Here is a 12589-nt window from a genome sequence, read left to right on the forward strand (position 1 = left end):
GTTAAGTACTTAATTGGTTCCGAAGGTCTGTTCTTAACCTTAAACTGTTCTTAACCTGAGGTACCACTTTAGCTAATGGGGCCTCCCGCTGCCGCCAGAGCACGATTTCTGTTCTCATCCTGAAGCAAAGTTCTTAACCCAAGGTACTATTTCTGGGTTAGTGGAGTCTGTAACCTGAAGCGTATGTAAACTGAGGTACCACTGTATTTAAAACCACGAGTTAGACTCTGATAAATTGTGCACCTCATTCTTATATCACCTGAAAAAGGTGCAAGCTACCGTAATGCAAAAGAATATCTGCATGGTTAAACAGCAAGGTTTTAAAGGGACCCCAAAGAGCATAAATCTTACCCAAATGGTGGAAAACAGGGAGGAAGCATATTTATACACCATCAGAAGCACCAGATGGACAAAAGTTTAAAATAAATTTTGAACTTTTGGTGAAAATGTGTGCAAGTCATACTGCATTTAATAAAGTAGAGTGGAAAGCAGTTAATTCACTCCTATCCATAAAACGACACTGTTGGTTACTTTGTTCTCTCAAGATACGCACTGCAATAACTTCCAGAATACTGGTACATTCTACAGTGGTGCCTCGCAAGACGAAATTAATTCGTTCTGCGAGTTTTTTCGTCTTGCGATTTTTTTCGTCTTGCGAAGCACGGTTTCGGAAAAGTTTTGGAAAAGCTTCAAAAATCACCAAAGTCTTCAAAAACCTCAAAAAAGGCTACCACACTGCGTGCTATGAGTTGCTCCTCGAAGTCAAGTCGCAACTGTATTAACGGTGTTAAGAAAAAGGAAACAAACTTGCAAGACATTTCCGTCTTGCGAAGCAAGCCCATAGGGAAAATCGTCTTGCGAAGCAACTCAAAAAACAAAAAACCCTTTCGTCTTGCGAGTTTTTTGTCTTGCGAGGCATTCGTCTTGCGAGGTACCACTGTACTTCAAGCACCAAATTGGCAGGAGCTTGCTCTCCTGAATCACACATCTATGTCCTTCATTCAAAACTCTCCCCAGAATAGGCATCTCATGTCAACTTCAATAAGGTATTAATTTATTATATTATATTTATATTATGTTATTATTTTTCTTTATATGCTGCTTCCCTCATATAATTATAATACTAAGCACTTACTTCATGTTTAAAGTTCAAAGTTCTTCATATAAACGATCTCTTTAATCTTCACAGCAACCCTGTGTAGTAAAACCATCATTTACATTTCTATTATATGCATTATTCCTTTTAGCATCCCTGGACTTGTTAAAAGAGGATGGGGAATCGTAATAATGTGATTTCTGTATAGTGATTATGACATGATGACATTATTATTGTTGTTGTTATTACCATATTGTAGATTGGGAGACTGCTGGGTTGAAGGACTCTAGGTTGTTTTTTTTTACACGTCTAGTGTGTGCTGTGGAAATATTTGAATCTGGAACTTCCCAGTGCCTACTCTGTACACTGTACTTTTAGGAGATGCCAGGCCTTTTGCACACATGGGGTGGGATGAGTTCCCTTTTCGCCCCTTTGAATTCTACTGATTTTCCAGGGTTGTCGTGAAGCACGGGGAGGTGCTTTTGGGAAAAGCCACTGGGCACACAGAACCAAGTTCCCCACTTCCTTAGATGTGGGCCATAATACTGCCAACTCCTGACCTGCATTAAGCTGTGGTCACTGTGTGACCTAGCACAGCTCTCCCCACAGCAAGGCAGTGATGAGAGACATATATGCCATATATTTCCCTCCCACTGACTTGCAGGGCCCGGTCCTGTTGCATGCTTCTCTGCACTCCATCCGGATGAAGGGTGGCGAAGAAATGTTTTAAATAAATAGGAAGGTAAAGGAGGGGTCCTCGATGAATGCAGAGCATTATTCCCACTCCAGCATCAGGGCTCCGCTGTCCCAACGCGGAGAGGTCACCGAAAGTGCACCTGACACTCTTTTGAGGGTTGCCTTTGGCCTGAAGGGAGGTGGAAAACAGCCGTGGGGCCTGTGTCCTGGAAACGCCAAATTAAAGCCGATTGTATCCAAAACAATGATGTGTGGGATTCCTCGAGTTGATTCAGGCAGGTTATTTATTTCTTAACTGCTACATGCCTTCTGGTGCAAAACTTGGAACAGGCCTCTCTCTCTCTCTATTTGTGCCTTGTTCTTTCAGGGCACCTCTCTGCCAGAAGTTAGCTGGCATCTGGAAGGGGCGTAGGGGTGAAATTGCTACAGTCCAGCCACTGAAACAACAGGCCCGACTAAAAATAGGCTTGTTTTTCGGTACTAAAAGCTCTCTTGTAACTTTGTTAGTCATCACCAATCCCTAAAATAAAGTCAGGTTCGCAGCCTCTCCTGGTAGCGCTTGTAAACAAACTTCAGGAGAAGGGAGGAGACGGGAGCGAGAGGGGGAGAAATGGCGGGGCAAGGGAGAGAGCAGCAGAAGGCGGGAGGAGACAGCTTCCCTCAGCTTGGTGGCGGGAACGGCGGCGGCGGCGGCGTGGGGAGCCAGCGCTGGGGGCCGCCTGGGCCCAGCGAGCAAGCGGGAACATCTGGCGGTGGGGCCAGCTGCGCGCCGCAGCCCAGGCGGCCAAGGTTAGCTGGCTGCAGTTGCCGCTGCTGCTCCCGCCGCCCCCCTCGAAAACTCCCTCGGACTTGGAGCCGAGCCACGGTGGTCCAGGCAACGGCATTAAACAGGAGGCAACAGACTGGGGATTCCGTCATTTCAGCGCCGGAGAAGCGGGAGGGAGAGCGAGCGAGCGAGCGAGAGCTCACTGGAAGCAGACAGGAAAGGAGGAGGCAGGCAGGGCCAGAGCAGCTTTCATCCTCACTCAGCAGCCTGCCGGAGCTCGAGCGGGGAGCCTCCACACTCACGCGCTCGAGAGAGAGCGCGCACACAAAATTCCCGCCCCCGCGCCAGCCCTTGCCTCAGAGCCAGCGCGGGGGCTGGTGTGTGGAGGGGGGGGCCCTCGAGGAAGAGGGAAGGAGGCGGAGAGAGGACTTGGGTGGCTTCTGACGGGACGCCCGCGCTCGCGTGGGGGGCTGGCGGGCCGGCCTTGGCGAGGGCTGCTGCGGGGAAGACGGCTTCCTCGCGCACGTGTGTGTGTGTGTTGTGGTGGCGTGGAGGAAACCCAGGGAGCTGCTTTCCATCGAATCACAGCTTTAGCCCCTCTTTTTTTTTTGGACTCGCAGCGGCTCTCCGCGGTTTCAGGTTGGCGGTGTGTATGTGTGTGTTGCTCCTCTCACAGCCCTCCCTGGAGACGGCGGGGATGGAAGCTCTTTGCGTGTCAGGCAGGCATGTGCTGCTGTGCTACTGAACTAGGGCCCCTCCCGCAAGGGATGGTTCCCCATCCTGAAAATGCAGCCCTGTTTCCATTCAAAGTGACGACTATAGCAGCAGGAGGCGTCCAGCACCCATGCGGTGCTTCCGTAGGGCACCGGGTTGGTGATGAACAGCGCGCGCGCTCAACTTTCCCTCAACGCATACTTTTCACCGGGATAAATGCCCACCCCGTCGCGTGTGCGCACGCGTGCGCCACTTTCCTACACCTACAGCTTGATTGCGTGAAGCACGACTCGGGGGTATTAGATCCGTGATGGCCCCTTCGCACGTGCAAGTCATTTCTTGGTGTTCCGATCGAATGCTCTCCTGCTGGGAACATTGATACCATGTGTGGGTGCTTTTTCTGGTCAGCTGTGGGGAGAAAAACAGAGAAATAAACTCCACAAGCTCCCCCCACCAACTTCCACCAAATATAGACACCCTCCATAGCCTTAAACAATTCATTAACTCCTCTGCCCCCACATGTATTTCCAGCTCGGTTTTTTTTTTTACAGTACGATTCATTTTGGGCTGTGGGTGTCCTTCCACGCCTGCACACGATGCCATAAGAATGTGGTATGCCCAGGGGTGATCTACTATAAAAAGAATGAAGCTTAAACTACAGGGTCCCTAATCCCCAAATTGATTATTATTATTTTGTTGTTGTTATGTATATTTCAACAATCCCAAAGTCTGAGAGTCAGTAGCGCAGATGTTGTAAAGGTGTGGTGATCTGTCATGGAACAACCCCACTGAAGAAGACAACGGCGGTTACCCAGATCTCATTGCTGGTTGCGAAGGGCCCCCCAGCAAGCTTCAGGACCCCCCAAAATGTAGGTCCTCCACTGGGTATATCCAGGTCCGCAGTGCAAAGACCAGGGTGCCAACTCTTGCTTCTGCGGTGGTAGCGAATACCCGGGCAAGTGCTGCGCTTCTGTAGGCGCACGTGTCGCTGCAGTGGTCTGTGTCAAGAGGAGATGGACGTTTCCTGTTTCGCCTCTGTATATTTGAAGTCCGGCACATCCCGCTGTGCTCGGAACATCCGCACGTCTATTTGGAGATGTGTGAGCGTGCGTGCCTGTGTGCCAGAGCGCGTCGTGGTTGCGGGTCCGCAGGCGCTAAGTGTCAACAAACCTCATTTTTCTGTCTCTCCCCCCCCCCCTTGTCCCTTCAATTCCAGCTCTGGAAATGTCCCCCTACGATTTTAATGGCCAAGAGGGACGGAATAAACGCGAGATCAGATACAGGCAGGTTGAGCGAACTGAAGAACCCTAACCCTTCGCCCACCAGGCACGTCCTGTTTCCTCTATATCTGGAGAAATAGCGCCGGCGGTTCCACTACGAAGGGGAACTCCCCAAACTCCGAAAACGAGTGGAAACTAAAACTCAAGGGATGGCCATTGCGCTCCGTTGCTAGAGTCCATGCCTTGCGGCCAAAGGTCCTCTGCGCTCCAGGGAGAAATTCTGGCGAGCCACCACTGCCAATCAATGTGAGCGACCCTGGACTGGATGGATCAGTGTTTGGACTCACTAAAAGGAGGCTTCGTGTGTTCCTCCCACCAACACCCCTCCTTGGTTTTTCTTGCCCATTTGTCCCCCAATTCCTTCCTACCCAACGAAGGGCAGTGGCGACCCTTCGTGTGTCTCCGGACGCCATTCCCAGTTCAAGACCGGGAAGCGCCAAGCGCAAAAGGGGAGCAGAAAAGCTAGGAAATGCCCCTTCGGGTCGGAGTATGTAGTAGCAGAGTCGTAGCAGCGGTGTGATAATTAGACTGGCTGTTGGAGCCACATATTGGGCACACATCACTTGGGTGTTAAAGGACTTGTACCTGTTGCCCACTCAAGAATTTGAGGAGAAGGGCCCGTTGCAACGCTTCCGGATAGGAAGAGAGGTCATAGAATCATAGAAACGTAGAGTTGGAAGGGACCTCGAGGGTCATCTAGTTCTAGTCCAACCCCCTGCAAAACAGGAATCTTTTGCCTAGCGTGGGTCTCGAACTCACCACCCTGAAGAAGTCTAACCTCTACCAATCTTACTGAGCGCTCCTAACCTGAGAAACGTGGCATATTGACTCGGGATCAACCCTACTGATTTCTGTGAAGGGTTTGTCAGCTTCCCACTCCCAGAGAAAGTCTCAAAAAGCGCGTCGCCACGAGTCTCTTCCATTGCAACCCATCCACAGGCCGAGCAAGCCTGCCTCGGCGCGCCCTCCCCGCGCGCACGTGCTCGCCTGCGCTCTCCTTCCCAACTCAACTCTGCAAAGAACTCCTGCAGGAGCTAAAAAGCCGTGCGCGGGGGGAGGGCCGTGCGGCGCCCCTTCTTTCGGAGATCTCTCTCGCTACACTAGAATTTCACTGACGTTGTGAAGCACTTAGGAGCCTCGAGCTCGTTTGGGGAGGAAACCGCCCCAGAAGTTACGCTAAGCTCTGTCTGAGGTCCGTGCCAAATGTAGCACGTTTTCAGCAGTTCCCGAACACAAATAACCGGCTTCTCCTTATTCACTGAGTCGGCAGAGCTTCCTTTTCCCCCAGACAAATGGAGTGTTGTGAAGTAGATTTACTGGATGGTGGTTGTTATTTTTATTCATGCGCCCGAGATTTTAAACGCCCAGATCTTCTTTTTGTCAACTCCAGCGAGGAATTCTACCCACCCACCCGTTTTTAAATTTTGGCAAATCAAGAGCAGCAGTGATATAATGCAAAACGCTCGGCGGGAAAGGATTGAATTAACAGAAGGCTTGAACGATACCAAAGCCCCGCATACTGTTTGGGGCCTTCATAAAAAGTTATCGCAGCCTATACTTTCAAGTGCCACTGTGCATTTGTGTATTTTTGTGTGCGTGCGTGTGTTTTGCTTTAAAGAGGGAGGAGCTGTAAACGCGCCACTTCACTCCTCCCGGGTTGATTTTGCCATTTCAAAACGGCGCTGCTGAAATATTTACGGAATAAGACCCATCTCAATAAATCTCAGTTATCGAAACTAACTCTTCGGAGTCTGTTAGTAATTTAGCAGAATGGGATTTTCCTTCCTGATGCTTGCCAGTTGATGCTCTTTTCCAAATTTCCACAGCGGGGGAAGCCTGAGATTCCCCCCCCCCCCTTTCCTCAGCCTAATGATTTCAGCATGCGTGGGCTCTCTCCGCTCCTCTCTCCAGCCCCGCTTCCTCCCACCTTTATTGATCTGCGGCTCACATTTCTCAGACACCAGGTCCCCCGCGCACCCAACTTCGGGGATAGATAGCATCGGTTAGGTGGGTGCTCTGGGTCGCAGCCTCGACGGTGGCGAAGAACTGCCTGCTCAGCAGAATCCGCTGGAGGTGGAGCGGAGCTAGAGCGGGGTTCTCCTCTAGGACTTTTCTTCTCCAGCTTGCAGCGCTCTTCTCCGCTGGCTTGGCTGGCTGACTCCTTCGCCAGGCAGCTGAGAGGAGCTCGCAGGACCCGTGACATCACGGGGCTCTGGGCGGGGAGAGGGGTGGGAGGAGGAAGGAGGGAGGGGGGGTGTTTTCCAGCTTTAAAAAGGCAGCAGTCGCCGAGCAGCCGTGCGTCAGAGAGAGACTTAGAGACTCTGCAAACTTTCCTGATCAAAATAAACCCCGGCCCTGAATAAGACACCAGGAGAAGGGAGGGAGAGCGCGTGTGAGTAACTTCCTAAGCGCTCTCTCTCGCTCCTCTTTGGGGCAGGATCCCTTGCGCCTGCCCTTACCACCCCTCCTTCCCTTCCCTTCTCTCCCCACGTCCCACTCAACGCTCATTTCAATGACATCTGCTTAGGATCCAGCTTTATTCTGTTTAAAAACAAAAAACAACTCCCCCCCTCCCGTGCGCGCGTTTGGCTTTCCAAATTTCGTGGCGAGAGGGAAACACCAGCTTGGAGTCTCCATTTAATAGCTTTGGAGACGCGCGCTGTGCTACGTGGGCGTGAAGACACGCGCGCGAGAGAGGATCTACCTTCTTCCCTCTGCCTCCACCTCACTTTCTCTCCTTTTGTGCTGAGCGGATGCCAAGGGGCGATCCTCTGAACCAAATCCTCTTGGCGCCTCGAGATCCAGCCCAGTGGTGAAAGGGAAACTTTCGGTGCGCGTCCGTACCGTCGTAGCAGCATGAAATCGGCAGAAGAAGGTAAAGTACCGCTGGTGGCTCTCTCTCCCGGAGCCGCTTTCTCCCGCTTTCTCCTCTCCGGACGCAGATTCTTCTCTGCCTTTTCTGACATTTTTGCTGCTGTTGCTTCTGTGGAGAGCCGCGCCAAGGGAAACCCGGGCAGGCGCCGGGCTGTGTTTGCGCGTGTGTGCGCGCGTGCGCGTGTCTGTGTGTGTGTGTACCGGCGGGAGGGCCTGGCTGGCGGCTGCGCTTGGGAGGAGGGAAGCGGTGTCCCCCTGGTGTTTCCCCAAAGCAGCCTTCAGGTTTTTTTCCCCTTCTTCTTTTTCGTTTTGCCTGCTGCGACTTCTTGCCAATAGGTGTCTCCTCTCCCTCTCTGAACTTGGCCTTGGGCGCTGCGAGATCCTTGAGCTCAAGGCGGAGAGGGAAAGGCTGGGTCCCCCCCCCGCCCCCTCTTTTAATTTTTATTCTAAGGGGCATCGCCGGAGTCCCTTGGGGTGGGCTGGCTGACTAGCTGCCGGCTGCTGCGTGTGGGCAGGCGCCTTGCTTACGCGGGATGTGCAACAGAGCAATGCTTATGGGAGCCGGTGGAAAGGGATCGGAGGGGTGGAGCAGCCTCCTTCTGAAACCAAAGGAATCCCAGGACACAGTGGAGTTCTCAGAGTACGCGGCTGCCTCTGTGCATTGTGCGCGCCGATATTTTACAGAGTTAACAGTGTGCAGAACCAATCCAGCCCGTCAAATTACTTCTAACCACTAAATGCTAGCATTTAATAGCGCCGGCTGGGGTAGGAGGAAGCCGAGGTCTGACAGAGCACACGCCCTGCTCTAATTAAAAACCGTTTTACCGTTCTCGATTTCTAAAGTCTAGGAATACTTTCAAACCTTAAGAAAAGACACTAGTCTCCTCCCCTTCCCCAACTTCTTTCAAAAATGGTCTGTTTGTTTCCTTGGTTCGGCTACCTCCATCTTTCTCCCCTCGCTGTTGCCTTGTTGTGGAGATTTAAGAAACTTTCATAAAATGGCCTGCATTGCAGGAAAGCAAAGGTGACTCGCTGTTCTAGAGTAGTTCCATGCGCTTCCTTAAGATTCCAAAGCAACTGGTTTCATGGGATGTTTCCTTATAGCAATTCAGAATGTTTGGTCCATCTAGCTTAGCACTGTCTGCATACATGGACTGGCAGAGACTCTCTCAGGTGTCAGGGAAGGCTTTTTGCCAGCCCTACCTGGAGATGCCAGGTATGGAATATGAGACCTTCTGCACAGAAGTCGACCACTGAACTGCAACACTTCCCAGAACGTAACAGTGTTCTATGTATTTCATATAATTTATATACTGCTTGCTCAAAGCTGTAAAAGAATAAAACGACAAAACCAGTTTTAAAACCGCCATTTAAAACATCCAAATAATTAAAACCAGGAGAAAGTGATAAAACAGATCAATATACATGTAAACTTTCTACATGTCTGGGTAGGGTTGTCTAAACAGAAACATTTTTACCAAGCACCTAAAACAGTGAAGGCACCTACCTGATGCCAATTGGCAGCGATTTTCAGTAACCCCACCTACAAACCAGTTAAACTACTAGAGCAATTGGATTTAAACACAATCCTATGCATATTCACTCAGAATTCGTGGTCTTGGTCAATAGGGCTTCTACCCAAGTAAGTATGCAAAAGATTGCGCCCTTCAGTTGCACTCCACTTTTTATAGCATCTCTGTTAAAGGTCAAGGAGCTACGGGTGAGGCACTACATCCTAGACCTGAACATTTGGTACCTTAGTGACCATCATAGGATTTACTTCAAATTAATGTGGAATGCACTTTTGAACAGGGGTGCTTACAATTGTAGTCTTACTTGCAAGTGATTCCTGATGCTCCCAAGGGAAATCAGCTCAACGGAAAGCTGCAAGTCAGAGCATGCTTACTCAAAAGTTGTCCCAATTGATCTCACTGGGACTTACGCCTGAGTGAATGCGTTTAGGATCAAGGTCCAATGAGGCTCATTCCATGGTTAGGATTAGAGGGAAATTAGTTTAAAGTGCTTCAGTTTCCAAATAGTCTGTTGAATGACAATTAAGGGAGCAATCCAATGCACAAGAAATGGACGTAAAGCTACGCCAGTGTAAGTTCAACCGGCGTAAAGTTACTCCAGCTCCTACTTCATTCAGCAGCTGAGTTGCTCCCAGGTTGCTAGGTCATGTGACTGAGCTGAACAGTCTTAGGTTCCCTCCTAAATCCCACCCCCACCACTACCCCAGCCCCTGGCTGAGCCTGGACTGAGTTGGCATGAGCAAGTTAATAGAGTCATATCTTCTGCTGAGCCAGGGAATATCATCTGAGCCTGGCTGTCCGAACCAGAGGTCCACTGCATCTAAAGCTGCTCTTCTCATAGGATTGCCCCCTTAAGTGTAGTTTTGCAATAGCAGTCAACTACTGTACAGTAGCCAACTATTTTAAAAGGCAGGAAGAAGCAAATGCCTCCTCTAAATTGCCTTAAATAATAGATCAAGACAATTCTTTCATACCACGAACATTCAAAAAACCCAATTATCACTTGATATACTAATATGTAAACTATGAACACATTGAACAAAATATTGGCCGGGAGAGCAAGTAACTCCTGCCCCACATAACTGAAAGGCAGTGACCATTAACTTTGGTAGCCCCTGCCCCCCTCAAATATTTTATGGGGAGGCAAAGGGCCCTCAGTCCCTAGGAGTTGTCTCCTGTGTATTACATAGATAGCTAATGATTCTGCATAGTACTATATTGTATAGAAATAGGTATCACTGTTCCTTTTTAAAAATGAGGTCTTCCCTTGAGCTGTAACTTATTTTTATAATGCCGCCTCTACTTCAACGGGACCTGCTCCTGTGAGTAGAGGAGTGAAGCCCTCAATCTGTTTAGGCAAGTGAAATGAACTTCTCAGCTTCTTGTATGGGACTTAGCACAGCTCTGAACATCTTTGTAATATTTCAAGCTTTATTTTTTCAAAGAAGGCTTCTGGCTTGAAATAACCTTTGCTTTGATATGTGTAGTGTTGTATTGTGCACCCCCCAAATGATGCCAAGACTTAAGTCTGTGGGCTCCTTTACACCAGCTTTCTACAACATGGTACCTTCCAGATGTTTTGGAGTCCTGCTTCCATCAACCTTGACCATTGGGCAGTGATGGTTGGGGCTGATGGAAGTTGGAGTCCAACAAGACCTAAAGGCAGTGGCGTAGCGTGGGTTGTCAGCACCCGGGGCAAGGCAAGTAATTTGCGCCCCCTAACCCGTGGATTTGTGCCCCCTAACCTGTGGATTTGCCCTAACCCCAGATGTTGCGCCCGGTGCGGCTGGCCCCCCCTGCATCCCCCATGCTACGCCACTGCCTAAAGGCTACCAGGCTGAGGAAGGCTGAAAACACAAGCATGTTAACTGACATTCATTGTGATCTAAGTTACAGATGTTTGCTTGAGATGGCTGAGTAGCTCCCTTTATTAGCTGCATACTTTCTGTTGTACACCACTGTTCGGTATATGATCATCTGCATTCTCCTTCGGAAGGCCTGTACAGTTTTGAACCATTAAAATGATTGGAGCCAACTATCATGTTGACCCACCAAGAGCTCAATAAAACTTCACAGTTGTCACTGTATGCTTAGGACTGCAAAACCGGGGAGGGCGGGTGCTACTGCAAAGCATTCCTTAGGTCTGATAGTCTTGCTGGTGCTCAGCTTGGCCAATCATTAGTTGTACAGGCTTGTACACATATGAAGCCATAAAATCAAGGAACACATGACAACTGGCGCATATATTTGCATGTTGGCTAACAGAGGTTTAAAGGCTGCCAGGAAAGAAGAAAGACAATAGCTTCTAGTGTGGTCAAAATGGCTGGACAGAAGATAGATAGAAAGACAAACATTCAAATATTATACAAACGAGTCTATTTTCATCACATGTTGAGCACATAATTTCTGCCTGGGATGTAGCTGTTAAAAGCAAAAACTCCTTGCTGGAAGCAGAACTATGTGACCCCCTAGTTATTGGGTATGCAATAAGTTTGATCCATTGACCTTAGGTATTTCAAGACCCACTGAAGTATTTCAAGCAATATTTGCTGCACAAACTTTGTAAAATGATGCTACAGTGGACTGGGATGCACTACTAGCAAACAACACTGGGCTGCAGCTTCCAGTTTCTTTGCTAGAGTTCCCCAGATTGCTTTACTCTGTGCGCCAATTCCAGCAACACCTTGCTTTCTACTAGCCCTTTGTCTCTTTTTAACACAACAAAACTCTCTAAGAATGAACCTAAGAGGTCTTTTAAAATCACTTTGGTTCTTGATGAAGTCGTTGGCTACAGTGTCCAAAACCACCTCTGCATTTTAATGCTGCAACAGTTTCGTTTGTTTCCTCACAATGAGACTCTCTAGTCTAGCTTACGTAGGTATATTTGCATGCTCACTGGGTTGTTGTTGGCTCAGTGCTTTTAGTGCTGCTCGGCAGATCTCTTCGATTCATCCTGCAAACAGCTGCACATCTAGCCTGAACCAAATATGATCCGGGGAGCATATGCATTTCACATTTCTGTTTGAGAGATGCTAACTATTATCACCAACTCACAAAGCTTTGCACCTTTCTCATTAACTTACGTCTCAACTTTGGACACACTGGTACGTCTCCTATGCAAGTGGAGATGAGTGCAGAATGAAATTGCAGCAACCTCATATTTATTGCCTGCTTTGCAGGTGGTGAATTGTAGAGGGCATTTAGGCAAAAGTGTCCCAAGACTGAGGGTTGCTCAACCCACTGAGGCAACCGTTTCTCTCTTATAAATTATTTTTGATTTTTCTTTAAAAGATTCCATGATGGTTTGCAAAACCTGGTGGGTCCAGGGAATGATCAGTGCTTCACTGGAGAATGGGAAAGTACCACCTGCCTTGAAGGAGTCAGTGGTGCATCTCCTCCTTAAAAATACTTCCTTGGACATGTTGAATAATTATTGCCTAGTGACTAATATCCCCTTTTGGGGGTAAGGTGCTCAAGAGGACTGTAGCAGCCGGTGGGTCCCACTGCTGGGAAACCTCCTGCCTGTTGTCCTGCTTGTTCACAACACCAGGAAGGACTGGGAAAGGCTGAGGTCTGAAACCCTGGAGGGTCAGGGTTGACAGTACAAGCTGCAGCAACCAATGACTCAGTA

At 49.1% G+C, this 12589-nt stretch overlaps 1 protein-coding gene across 1 annotated transcript in view; it reads left to right on the forward strand.

The window, feature by feature from the left end:
• The first annotated feature begins 6833 nt into the window (after window positions 1–6833).
• NFATC1 (nuclear factor of activated T cells 1) overlaps window positions 6834–12589 on the forward strand; it is a 131853-nt gene continuing 126097 nt past the window's right edge. The window contains exon 1 of the mRNA XM_028737511.2: window positions 6834–7427. Coding sequence (XP_028593344.2) covers window positions 7409–7427 — 19 coding nt within the window. The 5' untranslated portion in view covers window positions 6834–7408. The remainder of the gene's footprint in view (window positions 7428–12589) is intronic.

The sequence above is a fragment of the Podarcis muralis genome, chromosome 8 (genome assembly GCF_964188315.1).
Source record: "Podarcis muralis chromosome 8, rPodMur119.hap1.1, whole genome shotgun sequence".
In the NCBI taxonomy this organism is placed as follows: Eukaryota; Metazoa; Chordata; class Lepidosauria; order Squamata; family Lacertidae; genus Podarcis; species Podarcis muralis.